The 18,741-nt window shown below is 37.4% G+C and overlaps 1 protein-coding gene across 6 annotated transcripts in view; it reads left to right on the top strand.

The window, feature by feature from the left end:
- Positions 1–18,741, top strand: part of DCBLD2 (discoidin, CUB and LCCL domain containing 2) — a gene marked incomplete at its 3' end in the record, with an annotated part of 87,371 nt that overhangs the window by 42,183 nt on the left and 26,447 nt on the right. For all 6 annotated transcript variants that reach the window (XR_013991819.1, XM_081027019.1, XM_081027021.1 and 3 more), the window contains 6 exons: positions 10,856–10,907; positions 13,124–13,196; positions 13,511–13,644; positions 15,326–15,366; positions 16,179–16,394; positions 17,282–17,406. Coding sequence is in view for 5 of the 6 variants with exons in the window: in XM_081027019.1 (XP_080883145.1) it covers positions 10,856–10,907; positions 13,124–13,196; positions 13,511–13,644; positions 15,326–15,366; positions 16,179–16,394; positions 17,282–17,406 (641 nt within the window). The remainder of the gene's footprint in view (positions 1–10,855; positions 10,908–13,123; positions 13,197–13,510; positions 13,645–15,325; positions 15,367–16,178; positions 16,395–17,281; positions 17,407–18,741) is intronic.

Genomic DNA, 18,741 nt, shown 5'->3' with positions numbered 1-18,741 from the left:
TAAAGTTAAAAATGAAGTTTTTATTGTATAAACTTGAGAAAATTGCCAAGTACCTCCTAGGTGTGGGTCCTGGGCATGACTGAGGGCAATGCAAACTTTTCCTTCTCAGCAGTGATAGGTTTGGATAAACCTTGGATGTACCATTACAAGTTTCATTTAGAATGTGGCAGAGGAGAGAGCTGTTCTTTGTGAGGAAGAGTCTACTTTCCCTTAGTTTCTAAGCTATAGAACAAGGTATGAAGGCTAATCTCTCAGAAAAAGTGAGAAAGAAAACTCATTTGGATGGAATAATGGAAAGAAAATAACTGGAAACATTATGCTAATGAACAATTAATATTTTTGACAGAACCAGGAACTGAGGCAGTGTAGTGTAGCAAGGCACTAGGGGCCACTAGGTAGCCCTGGAATTAAAATCAGGTACCCTCTGGCCAGTCATTTCACCTCTGTGAACCTCATCTGTAAGTGAATTAGTTGTGAGGACTAAATCTAATAATACATGTATCGTGTCTGTAGGCATACAACATAGTAGGCATAAAACAAATGTTAGTTTAGTTTCTCCTCTTTCCCCACTACACACATACGTATTTCCTCCACCCCTACTATCAAAACAATGAGGTAAAAAAGAGTGAGATGATGATAGATTTCCATCCTTTCAGTTTTACTTCCCAGAAGTCTTGGATTGATAGATGGGAGGATAGAAAATAAACACATAATTTGCTTCTTATTGTTCAGTTTCTTGGTCTTAATATCAGGTTAAGTTATTTATTTCTCTTCACATTTTCCACTTTCTCCCTGTTATTTATTGAGTTGAAGATTTTTGGAAAATATTCTCTCTCAAAACAAAAAAGTTTCTTACATTGGATATTTAAATTGTGGAGCTTTTTGATCCACAGAAACCTGATGTCCTACTTTAACTTTTCTTAAGAACTGACAGTGATTTCAGGTAACAGAATCAGTATGTTGTGGACTTAAATATGTCTGTGCCAAATTTCAAACGGCTATGACATTAGTTTAGATGAATCTTAGCTTCCAAAGTTTTTTTAAAATTTCCACTATAATCTAAAAGTTCTTTATAGTAACACTTTTCAAAACTCATAATCATCTTGGGGAATCCTCGTTTCAGGGATCTCTCCTGAGTTTTTACTCTTTTTTGTTTGTTTGTTTGTTTGCATATCTTAGTCCCATCCATTGAGCATTTGTTTTATTTGAAATTGAGTGAATTGGCTAAATTCAAGAGAACACTGGTTGAATTTCTTATTCTTCTTGGGTGGCCTTTTAGTCACATGACTCATTCACTTGAATGACTCATTCACTTGAAGGCTGGTTGGCTTCGGTTGAGCACCTCAGTTTGTTTCCATCTAGGAAACTTAGCTGCCACACTGAATTCCGTGAATATTTTCAAGGAACATCACTACATGTCCCCAGCTTAGCCACTTAGTTGAAGATTTAAAGTATTTGGGAATGAAGATTGTGAAAAATCTTGATTCAATAGCTTCTTCGTTTGTTAAATTCTCACAAAGACTTGTTAATGTTATAAAATGTGTTGTGATCGAGTCCTGATTTTGTGTGAGATAGACTAATTTTCATTACTTTGTGCAAGAGCCCATTGCAAAATTACATTCCCTTCAATGCCTTATTTCTTGCTGTATGACTGGCATTGACAGAATAGCAGTAAATAATTCAGACTCAAGCATTCATGGTCTTATAGTACAGGGTTGGAAAAAGATACCAAACACACACTTACTTACTTGTAGTTATAAGTACAGTGAAGGAAACAACCAATAGAATAGGCCAGAGGGGAACAGGGAGTGGAAAGTTAATCAGGAGCAAAGCTCTCCTGAGGAAGTCACTTTTAAGTTGAGAACTGAATGATTAATTGGAGGTTCTAGACAGACAAGAAAGAACATTCTAGGGAAGAGAGCAGACGCAAAAGTCTCAAGGTAGGAAGGAGGGATCAGAAAAGAAGCTGGCATCGCTAGGATAAAGAGAGTGCATGGTGAGTAGGTCATGTTATTCAGGGCTTTAAAGAAAATGTAAGGGTTGGAACTTGACTGGATTTATGTCTTTGTTTATTTGTTTTTATGACTTTACCGGCTCTGTGAGGAGTTGGTGTGAAGAAAGATACGAATAATTGTAGGGAGGCCAGTTAAGAGACTATTAGAGGAGACTGGATCAGAGATGACTGCATTAAGAGTTCTGGTTATCCATGTAACTCTAGAATTAGGCCAGTTTTTAAAGAATCAGACATACCTTCTACAACAAAACATTTCAAAGAATTAGGATGCATCCTACCTGAGTTGAAGTTGTAGTAAGAGGCTTTGGACACCAAGTAGCCGTCTTGGATGAAGCTCTGGACTGCCTAATGCCTCGGTTGTACCTGGTGTTCTCCTTACTTTTGTGTCTAGTTTTTGTAACTTTTATAGTTTCATTTTTCCTTACTATTTTTAATGCTCTTTAAGCAGTAGTTTCTAGTCTTTTTCATTACCGGTTGTCTTTGTAATTGTTTTCTGTAAACCTCATTTTGAAAGAGTGTAGATACCAGTGAAAGGAAAAGTTTTCCCACTTCCGCATTGGCAAAGTCAGGTATAAATAGTATTAATCGGCACTTCAGTAATTTTGAGAGGCCTGAAATTTCTACTTGGAGTGTTATAATTCCATCAAATTCCAACTAGACTTTCTGAAATTGAAAATTTCATTTGAAAATTGAAGATATATGAGTATATATGGACCTTAGAGATAGTCTGTACATCATATTAGCAACCATTATTTAAAAGTTTTATAGAGAGAAACTCCTAAGTTACTGCCGGTCTTTCTGTGAGAGAGCCAGAACCAACCGCTCAGAGGTCCTAACTCAGATCTTTTCATCTAGTATACTAATAAGTGCTGCTGACATTTTTATGAAACTTAAGAACATAAACTTAAAAACTTAAAAACATAGCCTTTACCACTGGACTTGAAAAGTAAACTAAGTTTTATAGGCGAGTGATGTAGTTTTTCCTAGTTTTTAATCTGTTCACCATTGGCCAGTTTCTAGGAAAAGCTCAACATTTCTAGGATGATTCTGGACAATGAATTTGAAGTTATTTTACTTTTAGGACAGTGAGCTCAGGCGACATATCTGCATTTGCACTGAAAGCTTTTAGTCCCTCAAGGCAGCTTCTGTTTTGTGCTCTAAATTGGGTGCTGTATATGTGCACGACGGACAAGTAGTAGTCTGATAGTCAGTTTTAAACCTCATTACTTTAGATTTTACCAATCCAGAATTTTGTAGTGGTCAGTGTACAGTTTGCCTCTATTTTGATGAGGAAAAATCGTAAATAGTTTAAAATTTCATGTGAAATCAAATAATTCAGTGTAGCTATTAACATACTTTCTAATTAGAACATGAACACTCGTTCATTCATTGCCTGGTGACCTGTTCAAATTTGACAATAGTGTGCTTAAGACTTGCGAACAGCTGGACCTGGGAAATATTTCCATTTGACAGTGTTATTGTTGTTATACATTAGATTATTTTTAGAATTAACACCAGTAGTATAATAATTTTCTGATTGCCACATTCTTTAACCACATTTCTTTTGCAAATATTTTCCATTTCTTCCATCTTTTATCAGATTATATCAACTTATAAATGAAATATAGGGCAGGATGGAGAACTACTGTCTAATAGAGTCCAGATTTCTGTGACTGGTTGTTTTTTCTTCATGGAATGTTTTTGGTTTTGAAAATAGAGCATGAATTCCTTAGATTGTTTGCTGCTACCATGATCGTACAATAATTTTATAGACTCTTTTCTGTTTTGAGTACAACACTTAGCAAGGCTTCTGTTTTTTTAGTTTTTCTATTGTGTTCCTAATTTTTGTTATTGTTGTATCTGGCAGACATTTTAAACCTTTTAAACTACCTAATAAGATTTTATTAATGAAGTCTCCATTTACATGCATATCTTTAGATTTGTCCTTATTTACACACAAGTAAATATGTATCGTGTTTGTGTGCATAATGTACTACATGTGTATTAATAGAAAAACATCTGTATTCTTGTGTCAGTTTGGAAAACGAAGGTGCTGATGAGCAAAGTGTTACCGATTTTGCAGAGCATTTATAAACAGACACTGTTACGATGGTGTTAACCCAGAGGCAATTCGTATTACTGGAAAGAGTTTATTCCAAGCTGACAGATAACCTGAAGATCATCTTAATGACTTGAGTGTGTTCTGTGTGTTTCATTTTTTTAGTACATTAGGAGTGCTGTGAAGGGACTAGATGTGTGTTTGTGCTACCTCGTGGATACTGCTGCTCTTATTCATGTATTTGTTAGTGTCCTAGATACTGTGTAGGTCACAAAAGAATTGTGTGATCTTTTAATATGGCCTATAATTCATTTCTTAGTATATAGGAGCTTAGGTGTAAAAAGGGTTTGATCTATCCATATGTAGCTTGTAGTCTATCTGACTACACTGTTGATTGCTTTGAACTAAGCCATGCCTACATCATCCATAAGAAAGCATTGAGTATTTTCATCTGAGAAAATTGTCCTGAGCTCCCACTGTGGACTCAACTCCCATAGATGACATTGTAATATTTCTAAGAGAAACGTAAGATTTAGTCCTACGCTCAGTATGTAAAAGGAGGTAAGACGTAAAATACTTCATATGGTATCTGGCACTTGGTCAATGTTGGTTGACTGAGTCACATCAATTCTATTATGTGTATAAATATCTCTTCACAAAATTGCAGATGGTACAAATCACTACCAGTTTTCTTCTATCATGGAAACAATTAGGCCCAAGGTCACACAGTTATATTGACAAGAGAACTTAGTAGTAACAGATGAGCCTGGTCCAGCATCTTCTAGCACTTGAACAAAGCAACTGTCCACGCACTACAGTGCAAGGTTGCTGACGAGGTATGAATTGGGAAAGCAAGACTTCATGTTCCTTCAGGCTCTGGGAAATGGGTTATTTAAAGAATTTTAGAGCAAATAAAGGAGAATTTGTGGGTATGAATCATCTTGCTTCTTTCTGTTTTCTTCTTTCTGGTAAATAAACACAGTAACTTAGTTGTAGTACTTTATGCTTTCTTGAGTTAGAATACAGGCACTCAGACTTCCTTTTCTTTAGAAGTAAATGACTTCAACTGGACAAATAGTATACCCTGCAGCTAATGTATTAGTTGGTGTTATACTCTTGTAAGTGATGGGTGCTGACACTGCTGAGAGTCTTTTTTTCAATTCAGTCAAGCACACAAAACTAAGAGTATTAATTGGGGAAAATCTAAATCTGTTTCCCAATCCTGCAATCTCAGAAATAGCCAATGCTGTCAATCAAAAAATTTCTAGGTAACCAATATGCAGATATTTTTAGATTGATTTGTGGACTTATAAAAGATTTATCAAATTTTCGTGGTATTAGCTATGGATTAATATTAGATGTCATGTTTAAATAAATATCTCATGAAGCAATTTATAAAGTTCCCAGCCTTTGCAGTTATTACGTTTTGGAAAAAATTTTAATTGTACTTAATTGAAAAACATAAAACTTGTGTATAGGATATCAATTATGGCTGATAGTAATATTGCTAATTAAGTTTGAAACGGTCTTAGAAAATCCGATGTCGTCTTCGTTAAGAAAACCCTGGAATCTTTATCCTGTTGTTAATTATTGTCTTGCCTTTGTTTTTGTATTTGCTCATGCTCTTCCTCAAATCACATTATGCTGCCTTCAAAAGCCCACCTGTTTAGAGGCCTGCCTCCTCCAGAAAGTCTTGAAGGCTTAAGGCAGGCAGATACTAGGGAAGGATAAAAGCTCTTTTAATAGGGATGATGGTGATCCTCACTGTGGGTTAGACTCTGCTGCTAAGACTTAGTGTAGAATCCACACTGTAGATGTTAACCGTCCTTTGAGCTGCACAAGGAAACAAGAGCAGAATGCCAGTCTGCTTGAGCAGAAGCCTGAGGGCATCCTGCCTACTGCTGCTGCCTGTCTTGTCCAGAGCACCCAAGTGAAATGCACCCCATATTTAGTGTTTTGTGGAGTAACATGGGTTATAAATGTTTTTGTATGTGTTAAATGTTTGATTTAAATTATTTTAGAAAAATACCGTGTTTCCCCGAAAATAAGACCCAGCCAGACCATCAACTCTAATGAGTCTTTTGGAGCAAAGATTAATATAAGACCCGGACTTATTTTACTATAATAGAAGACCGGGTCTTATATAATATAATATAGTATAAGATTGGGTCTTATACTAATTTTTGCTCTAAAAGACGTATTAGAGCTGATTGTCCGACCAGGTTTTATTTTCGGGGAAACGGTACCTCCCATGGCAGAGGCTGTTAGTTAAGGATAAATTATATGCTGCCTTGCACTTGGAACATATCACTGATTTTCTGGTATTGTGGGACATGTTAAAGTGGCTCCAGCATGAAAATTGAGTTGATGAATAAGAGCAATATTGGTATTTGTTGCAATCACGCCCTAAGCACTTTTATGTTCATCTTTTTTTTAAGGTGCTTCATCCAGATCCTTTGGAGTTACCTTTGACTCCTTTTTTTCTCTCAAACTTCACACCCATCAGTGTCTTCCTGGAGTACACATGTGTCAGAATCTAACTACCTCTTAGCACCTCCATGACCACCATTTGTTCAAGTTATCATCAACTCTTACCTCATTTATAGCCATAGATTCCTACCTGACCTTTGTTGTTTTCTGCCCTTTCTCCCCTTCAGTCTACTCTCAACCCAGTGGTTAGTATGGTCTTATTAAAATGAAGGTCTCATCTCACTCGGCCCAATGTCCTTACCTTCCAAACCCTGTAACATGTGGCTTCTCATTACTCATCTGATTTCATCTCTTACTTCTCTTGCCCTTGTTCGTACTAGCCTCAGACATGCTGGTCATGCTCCCTCCTCAGACCCTGTGTGGTTCCCTCTGCCTATTCGCAGTTATCCACGTACCTCAGACCTCACTCCATCACTTAAGGGTTTTATCAGATGCCACCTTCTCAGTAAGGCCTACCCTGACCACTCTACTTAAAATTGCAACCCCTTCACTTTTCCTAACTGCCTTCCTTTATTCTACTAACGTATTGGTTACCTACTAACACATTTTATAACAGCTTTATAACAGTTTTTATAATAGCTTTATTGAGATATAATTTACGTACCATACAATTCACCTACTTAAAATACACAGTTCATTGATTTTCAGTATATTCAGAGCTGTGCAGTCATCATCATAGTCAATTTTAGAAGTTTTTCATCACCCCCCCAAAAAACCCATAGTCAGTAGCAGTCACTCCCCATTCCCTACCCCTTAATCCGCTCCAGTCCTACACAACCACTAATCTTTTCCCTATAGATTTACCTATTCTGGACATTTTATATAAATCATGTAGTATGTGGACTTATTTCTTTCACTTGGCATGTTTTCAAAGTTCATGCATGTTATTAGCATGCATCAGTACTTTTTATGGCCAAATAATATTCTATTGTATAGATGTAACACATTTTCTTTATCCATTCATCAGTGGATGAACATTCGTGTGCAAGTTTTGTGTGGACATACATTTCCAGTTCTCTTGGGTAGTAGCTAGTAGGAAATGCTGGATCATATGGTGACTCCGTGTTTACCTGTTAAGGAACTGCCAGACCATTTTGCAAAGCAGCCACATCATCTTACATTCCCAGTTTCTCCACATCCTTGCCAACACTTAGTTATCTGTCTTTTTGATTCTGGCCATCATAGTGGGTATAAAGTGGTATCTCATTGTGATTTTGATTTGCATTTCCCTGATAACTAATGATATTGAGTGTCTTTTTATGTGCTGATGTATATCTGCTCTGGAGAAATGTCTATTCAGATCCTTTGCTCACTTTTAAATTGGGTTATGTGTCTTTTTAATATTGAGTTATAATAATTCTTTATGTATTCTGGATACTATATCTTTATCAAATCATTTGATTTGCAGGTATTTTCTCCCATTTTGTGGGTTATCTTTCTCTTTCATGATAGACCTTTGAAGCACAAAAGTTTTTAATTTTGATGAAATTCAATATTTGTATTTGTATGTGGTCACTTATGCTTTTGGTGTCATATCTTAACCATTGCTTAATCCAAAGCCAAGATTTACACCCTATTTTTTTCTAAGAGTTTTATAGCTTTAGCTTTTCAATTTAGATCCACTTTGAGTGAATTTTTGTGTATGATGTGAAGTAGGGGTTCAAGTTATCCAGTTGTCCCAGCACCATTTGTTAAAAAGACTATTCTTGTCCCCACCCTAATGAATTGTCTTAAAATCCTTAAAAGAATCAATTGACTGTAAATTTGAGAATTTATTTCTGGACTCTCAGTTCTATTACATTCATTATAACTTCTTACATATTGCTATCAGAAGTCTCTGACGCAGATGGTCTCCTTTGAGCTGTGTTTATCTTGCCTAGACTGTGTTCTTATTAGCTAGGAGCCTCCTAGTAATAGTAGTAGTTTTCTGGAAGGCTGTTGACGGGAAAAGATTTCAAGAAACACACATTTTAAAGCTTCTAAAATTCCCTGCTTAATTTGTGTTTTCTTTGCCTTTGTGAAGTTATATAGGTCAAAATCTGTAATCACGACTTTCTCTCTCTTTAGTCTCTTGGCTCTCCTTGTAGCAGTCCATTTTGAATTCCTATTTTCCTCCAAGGGAGTTCTTTTGAGCCCCCATGGAAATTGAGAGCAAGGCCAAGTGAGTTGCATACATTTGCATGGCATAATCTGGAGTTTCAGCACTGCATGGACTTATAATAAAGCTCTATTCTGATCAAGTACATCCGTAGTCAACCAGCATCCTGGCATGTGGCCTGAATGTAATGGGGCCAGCTGGCAGTCTTCTTGTGGCTTAAATACCATGTTGGACCACACAGGTACCTTTTTATCCCAGGCTATTAATCTTAGAAGTTTAGTTTCTAATCTTAGAAGTTGGAAACTCTTTTGGTAGAGCAGGAAAGTGGAAAATTAATTCTTATTGATGCAATGTAAAGATTGCCAGGAATAACTGGACTATAGGTAATGCAGTTTTTCTGCTTTTCCCAGTCAGTAAACCCAGTAGTAAGTAGTAAACCCCTATCCAGGTATGTATCCTCTTAAACTCCTAAAACAGATTTAACTTAATCATCATTCAGATGCCTGTGGTATATACGCATTCATTAATTCATATAATCGCTTTCAAAATACTGCTATCCTCTTGTTTGTTGTAACAGTTACTGTATCCTCGTTCTTTCAAGACACATTTTAGTTAGGTAATAAACACATGGTTTCTTGAGAATTGTAAACTAGAATAATCAGTTATCCTTTTATCTAAGCATATCCTATGATTGCTGTGGTGGCCATTAATTTAACAAATATTTGTGTATCATCAGTATACTAGGACACATGCGAGATGCTATCTCCATCCGGGTATTGGTTGGCATGGTTGTTTGGCCAAGCATTTGTATGTGAAATCACTCTTACATTTGTGATTGCCTTAGGGCTTTCTTCCAGATTTTTCTCCCTACAGGATAGTACATGATTGGACTTAGCCAAACATGCTAATAATCAGATACTCATCCAGGTATTCAGTAAATTATAATTAAAAGCCTCCTGTTAGGCCATGCACTGTGATTGCTGCTGGCGACACAAAGGTGAGGACGAACGGCCTCAGTCTCTGTGTGTAGGCCAGGCATTGTCGAAGGATGTTGCTTCTAACTCTGGAATACGTCAACGGATCCTCCTTACATAGCGCATGGTGCTGTGAGAACATGTGGTAGTCATCTACTCATTAAAAACAAACAAAACGAACTTAGGTGATTACTACATTCTAAAGGTGGTTGACTTGAAGATCAGGAGTAGCTTCTGTGAGAAAGCGACAGTTAAACTGAGACCTTAGAGAGGAGTCAGCTGGCCTACGGGGTAGCAGAGAAGCTGTCCAGACCCAGAGAACAGCATGTGCCAGAAGAACCGAAAGAAGACGAGTGCGGCAAGAAACCAAGATGGGTACAAGACGAGACTGAGGTGGGACCAGGCACTTCGGGAGCTTGTGTGCCGTTTTGGAGGATTTGCCCTCAGAAGAAGAGAGAAGGAAGCCATTCAAATGTTTGAACCAAAGGCCAGCTTTTACACAGCCTCTGAACTAGGTTTTAATTAGACTGCTTAGCACTTACTCCGATTTGTTGATTTCCTGATAGAAAACATTAAAATGTTGAAGTGTTGTCATTAGTTAGAGCAGGGCTTCCCAACATGGTGTATTTAAGAATTACCTGGAGGACTTTTTAAAACAAATTTTGGGGCCCCACTCCCACAGATTCTGTGAGGCTGGGTAGTGTTCATGAACTTGAATTTCTAATACGTTCCCAGAAGACGCTGATGCTGCTGAGCTGATAAGGACCAGATTTTGAGTTGCAGTTTTATTTAGAGCCACACAATTAACTCACTTCACTTTTTCATTTTCATTGTTTTCCTGCTGTGTAATCAGCAAAGGATCATTTTGAGTCATAATAACTAAGAAATATTTTTTCTTTATTTTGGGAGCTCTGTTTTATAGAAGCCATTTAAAGGTTATAAATATACTCACCTGTGTACCTTCTATGTATAGATACGTGGCTCACTGAGGTGATGTGGCAGTAAATAGCATTAAGGAGAGACATAGCCCAGAAATCAAGATACTTAAAAATCAGAACAAAATCATGATTAACAAAACTTTGTAAAGAATTATTGGTACTACCTTGACTGCTGTTGAGGTTTTGAAATTGAGAACAATATGATTTGGGATTTGGACATAGTGTTTCAACAAGAGTAAACCTATGTATTATTGAATTCGTTTTTTATTTTTGTTTTTCTAGATCTAATTACTTGTTTAGACACTGCATCCAGTTTTTTGGAACCTGAGTTCAGGTATGACCATATTTGTGCCTTTGTTTCCTTAAAAGTTGCTCTTCATCTACTTCATTCTTATCTCATTCTTTATACATTTAAGATTAGTGTACATGGTATGACACATAGTCTGTTCCAAGACATCAGTAAATCTGAGTTTATTTAAAGTCATAATGAGATGCCATAATGTAATTGTAGAATTTGGATCTTCTCTACAATGAAAATGTTATTTTCATGTACTTTAAAACTAGTTGCTCTTCAAATCTGGAAAAACTGCTAATAAAGGTGGAAGAACGACTTATCTTTTCTTTAGAAAGAGAAGAGAATGATTTGGGTTGTTATGAAATTCTTCAGTGTTCTTACCCAAGTAGCATTTCTACTACTTAATTTGCCTTCTTTATGCCCTTGTTTCTTGCCTAGACTGGAATGAGCTTCTAATCCATTTCCCATTCCTAACCTTTCCTGACTTTTTTTGGCCAGTCACACTATTGCCAGGTTTTCTAAAATACATATATCATCATTCCCCTGCTTAAAAATCTTTAGGAGCTCCTAATTAAGACAAAAGTCATCCAGATTCCTTAGTCTGGTTTTCAGGATCCTTTCCCAGCTCCTTGTGCCATGTTTCCAGCTTCATCTCATATACTCATGTTGAAATGGTTCTGGATTATTTACACTGCTCTGGCCTTATAACTTTTGCCTGGAATCACTTTACGTTTCTCTCCTTGGCAAAATCATGCTCATCTTCTAAGACCATCTCACTAACCTCCCCTCAACTTGCTATCTCTCCCCAAAGAAACTTCAAAGAAGGATACTCTCTCTATGTGAGATGCGTGTGCTCTCGTGGGGATTGTGATCGCAGAGGTAACCCTGGCAACTGTGTGTAGCACACAGCCCTGCAGAGGGTCAGCTGTCCTGTGCCCTGCACTCGATCTCCATTGCCACCGCCCAAATGCAAGCTGCCATCGTCTCTCGCCTGTGCTACTTACACTGTCTGTCTGATGCTGTCCCAGCTTCCACTCCTGTTCCTTACAGTCTGTTTTCTTCCCAGGAGCCACAATACTCTTTTTTAAAACTATGAACCAGATTATGTATGTACGCTGTCAAAATCCTTTATTGACTTTGTATTTTCACTTGAGAATAGATTCCAGATTCCTGACCCTAGCCCACAAGGCCTCTGCGTAATCTGGCCCCCACCCACTTCTTCAACCTTCTCTCGAACTAACCTTACCTTTGTTCACTGCACGCTACCTGCACTGGTCGTCCTCAGGTTCACACACAAACACACACATACACACAAGCCATCCGCCTTCTGGGCATAATGTTCCTTCCAGCTGGGGTGCACATCCTTCCACTTGCTCCAGTGACAGCTGTTAGTTCTCTGCAGAAGCTTCACTTCCTCAGAGCCCCGTCCCCTGATCGAGGCAGAGCACAGACTGGGCACATCTGACACTTAACAGTCCTGGGACCTAGGCAGTTCCTCAGTTTCCTCACCTGTAAAATGAGGACAGTGATGGCACCTACCACATAGGGTTGTTTTGTGGATTACCTGAAGCACTGGAATGCTGCCTGGCACACAGGAAGTTTACTGAATGTTTGCATTTTATTTAGTTAGATTCCTCCCAATCATTTCCTAGAGTCCCTTTTCTTCATAGCAGCATCATAGTCTAATTAATTATTGTGTAAGTATCAGTGTCTCACCTCACTGAATGTAACTCGTGAGGACAGGGGCCCTGCTGGTTTGGTTGCCCTTGTACACCCAGTGCCTAGTACAGCCCAGCATGACAGACAGTGTAACAGACATTCAAGTACGTGTTTGAGTGGGTGGGCGAGGGAGCGAGGGAATAAAAAAATGAATGCCGAAAACATTCTTTAGATCAACTTAAATTTCATCAAGATAGAATTGGTAAAGTAAGTTATGGTTTATCTGCAAAATAGAATATCATGTAGGTATTAAATGTGAATAGGTCTTACAGTAGAAATATGCCTATATTCATTATAAAGTCAAATAATCAAAGCAGTATGTAGAGTATGAGGTGGTTTTTGTAAATATGTGGGTGAAGATGTGTGTGGATGGACAGAAGAAAGGCTGACAGGGAGTTTTAGGAATGCTAGTTCTCTCAAGGAGGTGAAATGATGGAATTTACATTGAACTGAAAAACGGGTATGTGATGGTTTTTTGGTCTTTTTCCCCAAAAGGTACAGCACTCTATGTCCTTTAACTTGTTTTTATTTCACAGTAAGTATTGCCCAGCTGGTTGTCTGCTTCCTTTTGCTGAGATATCTGGAACAATCCCTCATGGATATAGAGATGTAAGTTGGATACAGACTTATATTAAAGTTGTGATAGGACTTCATTTTTTTACAACTTCAGAATAGGTAAATGTGTACTACTGTGTATCTTTATTTTGATTTTTTTTCTGGGAATTACTTCCTTTTTAGTAATATGTAATGTTTTATTCTTTTTCTTCTCAAAATGTGTTCTGTGTTTATGGCATCACTAATCTATCTTACTCATGTTTATTGGGACAACTGCCCAGATCAACCAATTTCTTGAAGAAGTGTGTCTTATTTATGAATTATCGGAAAAAAATAAAAAATGAATCTTTTCTTTTTCCCTCCTCCAGTCCTCGCCGCTGTGCATGGCTGGAGTGCATGCAGGAGTGGTGTCAAACATTTTGGGTGGCCAAATCAGCGTGGTGATTAGTAAAGGGATCCCATACTATGAAAGTTCTTTGGCTAACAACGTCACATCTGTCGTGTAAGTATATATGCAGTTTATAATAAGCGTGCCGGTCAGGGGCAGAATAAGGACTCGTTAGACTTCAGTAATATCATAGTCAGTGGTGTTCATAAAGTACCCTGAGGGCAGTAAGCCCTCACATCTGTGTGTGCTCAGTGCCCCAGTGCATTGAAGAGGACAGGCAAGGTCACACATACTGCCTTGGCTTGTTCTTCATCATAAAAGGTAGTCATTTGGAAGCATGAATTGTTTGTTTCTTCTTTTCTAAGTGTTGAGAAAGCCTGGTGTGAGAGTCTAAAAGCCAAATTCCTTCCTTCATTTTGAAGTTCTGAAGGCATAACTACTCTGTTCCTTACTCTGTCCATGTCACCCAGGATGCATTGGGGATAATTGGAATACTTTGAATGAAAATTAGATCTTGACATGAATCAAAGGTAGTATTGTTATGAATCCCCTTCTCATCCCAAGAAAATACTTGCAGAATGTGTTTTCATGGTATTTACGACATTCTGTTATCTTACAAAGCTGGGCATCAAAAGCAAGAGAAGTTGAAACATTCAGTAGAGATGCAGTACTCCTGGACTGTTTTTGTCAATCTTGCCTGTTAGAAAAGCTCAGTCCTACGGACAGGACTAAGGCTAATTGAAACCAGCTTTTCTTCAGAGGTCCTAGGCCAGCTTTCCTTCAGAACACGGGAGCATGACCCACACCCAGGACAGCAGAAAGCAGGAGTCGGCGAACTTTTCCCGTAAAGGACCAGCTAGCAAATGTTTTAGGCCTTTATGGGTCACATGTCTCTGTCATTTATTCTTTTTAACCATTATTTAACCATTTAAAAACCATTCTTGGCTCACTGACCTGACCGTGCGATGCATGGGACATCATTTGCCCATCTCTGGTATAGAGTCAGCTACCTTTCCTTCTTTTTGTCTCTTTTAGATGCTTGTATGCAGGTCCTTTCATTCTTTTCCCCTGTTCTACCTTTAGAAAGATATTTTTTCATGAATTCTTTTTACACTTAAACAAAAATAAGGAAAGGATATATCCCCTTGTAATGGTTTGAATGTTGTGCTAAAGGCAGGAGATACACTGACGATTTTATCTCACCAAGTTCCTTAGAGTCTTCTGACCAGATTTAGGGTGACCTAGTCACTTGCGCCACCCCTCCATTCTCCCTAGTTCACCTATTCTGTCCGTTACTTTGAAATCCAAAAGCAGTGCTGCATTGTAACACTGAAACTTGTTGTTCTTAGATATGTTGGTTTCCTGTAACAAATGCAGTCTCTTAGGAGGAGCCAGTTTTCTTTCGGTTTACCCAGGGAACTGGAGCCTCTGTACCTGAGAGTTAAACACCTTTCGGTGTACCTTCACCAGAAGTCATAGCCACAGAAAAGTCTTAGGAGTCAATTTATTTCATGGAAAAGCAATTAGATAAATATATATATTAAAGGTTATGTGGACACATTTGCATAATCATGTACTCTTATGAAACTCGGAGCCAAATGCTTGTAGAGAAAGTTGTTTATACTGGTTCAGAAGTTCTGCTTAGAAATGAGACATTTTTTGCTAATACATGGCCAGAGAATATTCTTAGTTCTTTATACAGTAAAATGAAAACAAAAGAAAAAGTTTTACTAAGACATAGGGAGAAGTTATATGTTAATATGAGTGTCACCAAAAACACCTTTCTCTCTTTCAGGGGACACTTGTCTACAAGCCTTTTTACATTTAAGACAAGTGGTAAGCCTTTCATGGACTTCATAATTTATTATAATTTGTATAGTAGTTAAATTTTGGACACTGTATGTCAGGCATTGTGCCAATTGCTGTTTTTTGCACTTTCTCATTTAGTTGTCACAATAATGCTAAAGTTAGGTGAGAATTTAATATAATGAATGAAATAAACTGATTGTTTATATTAGTAGGGAAATGACCTTGTAAGCAAGGAAAGTTTCTTAGAAAAGGTGATTGTGGAACTTGTATGAAGAAGTAATTAATTCATTTGACTGAAACTACTGAGTACCTTCTTTTATTCATCAGGTACTGTTCTGGTGCTCAGAAAACAACAGTGGGCAGAATAAAAATTCTGCTTTCCTGGAGCTTATTCTGGTTGTGAGAGATTGACAGTAAACAGTGAATAAGTCAATTATTTGTAATGTAGTGTTTACACTGTCATAAAAGGTGTAAAATAATAAAGCAAGGAAGGATAGGCAGTGCAGGAGGGGGGTCCGGGCAAGCCTCATGGAGAACGTGACATCTCTGTAAACACCTGAAGGAGGTGAGGGGATGCTGAGTCACCCTCTGACCTGGGGGTGTGTCCCAGGGAGAGGGTAATGTATCTCCATTAAACTAGTGGTTATTGCTTGTGAGTAAATGTGTACGTTTTCTGGCAAGACACCGAAGACATAGACCCAAGAAACACTTGTCTAGTTTTGAAATTTATTACAGTATAGTGTATGTTAAAGGTACAATAGAAAGTTTTCATTTGGCAAGTTAGTATAGATAATGAATTTATATCTGGAAACAAAGTTTTTTTTTCTTTTTTGTGTCAGGTTGTTATGGAACACTGGGGATGGAATCTGGTGTGATTGCCGATTCTCAGATAACAGCATCGTCTGTGCTAGAGTGGACTGACCACACAGGGCAAGAGAACAGTTGGAAACCCGAAAAGGCCAGGCTGAAGAAACTGGGACCTCCTTGGGCTGCGTTTGCCACTGATGAGTATCAGTGGTTACAAGTAGATCTCAATAAGGAAAAGAAGATAACAGGTCAAGAGACATAATTTTCTAGAACAATTTATAATACTGAGTTTATTTGGAAACCTGGTGACAACCAAGGTTTTTATAGAACATTTAGTCACTGCGAATTTAATTATGTGGTTTTAAGTTTTCCTTACTGGTATTATTATTACTGAAGATGGTTTTATAAAAAACGTGATAGACGAGAGGAGTTGGTATTTGATTCTTATTAGCTTTTCTTTTTCATTGTAATAAATTCTTTTAATGTTTTAGTAAAGTGATCTTGAGACGTCTGAAACATGCATCTCTTATAGTCATTAAGATAAATTTATGTTCAAGGAGTCAGCTTTAAGTACTATAAATAATATTCCACATGTGCTGAGTATAAATTTAATAATTTGGGCAACTTAGCAAATGGTCAGAATAATTGGTTGGGATTGATTTTATTAAAGATTTATTTTGCTTTGGTACTGAAAATAATACCAAAATCATCTTTAACCTGTCCATTCCCAGGAATTCATTCTTACTCGGTAGGTGAAATATATATTGGTCTTGCCCTTCTAACCATGGTTAGGAAATTCTGTGGTTCTAGGTCTCTTTTGATGATTTGTTTTCCACTACATTTTTGACTCTTTATTTCCTCCACTACATTGTTAACTCGATTTTTACAATGATAAGAACACAACCTGCTAAAATAGAATGGTCCTTTCCTTGTGTCTGTGCATAATTCTTCCTATCTCTACAAGGGAACAAAGCCAAGGATTGAGTTACTATAAGGAAACTTTGCAGTTAGATATGGTAATGTGTCATGGGCAGAAAGGTTTGAGCAGTGCATGTTAGGTGTTCATGTTTCAGTGGTGAGCAGACTTCCAGTAACAGACTATGTGCAGTAATGAAAGCAACTCTCCATCCCCCAGGCATTGTCACTACTGGCTCCACCATGGTGGAGCACAATTACTATGTGTCAGCCTACAGAATTCTATACAGTGATGATGGACGGAGATGGACTGTGTACAGAGAGCCTGGTGTGGAGCAGGATAAGGTAAAATGATTAACAAGGTATTTTTAAAAAGTTTTTAAAATATGCCTTTGCCAAAAGTCACAGAAGCTCTCCTGTGTGCTGTAAAAGTTAGATGTCATTTGGTCTTACTCTGCGCTCTTCTGGTTATTTTAGGTAGTGTTAGTTATTGGTCTTACCCTTCTAACCATGGTTAGGAAATTCTGTGGTTCTAGGTCTCTTTTGATGATTTGTTTTTCCACTACATTTTTAACTCTTTATTTCACCCACTACATTGTTAACTCGATTTTTAGATACTTTATTAAGAAATCCAAAATGGGATGAAGGGAGTTGTAGATGAGGGTAAAGGGGGTCAAATATATGGTGATAGAAGGAGAACTGACTCTGGGTGGTGAACACACAATATGGTATATAGATGATGTATTACAGAATTTTACACCTGAAACCTATGTAACTTTACTATTATCACCGCAATAAACTTTAAAAAAAGAAAAAAATTCTAAAATGAAACTTATAATTTCTTGTCTTTAAAAAGCTTTTCTTATGAATCCACAGAATGATGGAGAAACTGATTTGTTCCCAAATTTTTACACTGTAGGCAAGGGGGACAAAAGAGTTAAAGGTAGAAGTGTATTAAATTGTAGGATATCACAGACTTGAAAGGTCATTTCAACATGACCTCACCAACTTTGCCTTAGAAAATGTCTACATTTTCCTACCTGAAGAATTTCCTTAACTTCTGTGGTCCTTATGAAATTGTTTTAGTTAGCAAAACATGACAGTACTGAAATGTGCCAGATGAGATGATGAGGGGTTCAGAGTAGGCAAAGGTGACTCATCTAGACGTTGATCAGTTCCACCTGGGCTTTTGGCCCTTGATCCACCAGAAGGATCTTGTTACTGGAAAAGTCCCTGTCCCCAAGGAAGGTAGATTCCTCTCATGTAGAATTGAAATTATGAGCATATATTTTCAATAAAACTTCCCTATGAGTTTTGTTTCAATTAAATGATGCTATCAGTTCTCTATCATATATAAGATTTGCTAATATATACTTCAATTATCACTTATCTCTCTGTTCAAAAAACTGCAGGGGCTCCCTATAATCTTTCATATGGATCTAAATTCTTCTGCTGTTATTCAAGGCCTTCTTTCCTCTCTTCTACTTGGTATCACATGAACTTCATCTTTGGTGAGCCTCTACCCATTGAAGCTAATAACAATATTGTCTTCATATCTATCTTACTTCTGGTTAATGCCCCCAACTCTGACTACTTTTTACATTTAGCACATCCATATGTATTTGTATAATATATTTATGGAATATAGCTATTTTTTTGAAATTATACGAATTATCCATG

The sequence above is a fragment of the Rhinolophus hipposideros genome (genome assembly GCF_964194185.1).
Source record: "Rhinolophus hipposideros genome assembly, chromosome: 2".
Lineage (NCBI taxonomy): Eukaryota > Metazoa > Chordata > Mammalia > Chiroptera > Rhinolophidae > Rhinolophus > Rhinolophus hipposideros.
The sequence above is the reverse complement of the archived record's forward strand: the minus strand, read 5'-3'. Positions and strand labels throughout refer to the sequence as shown.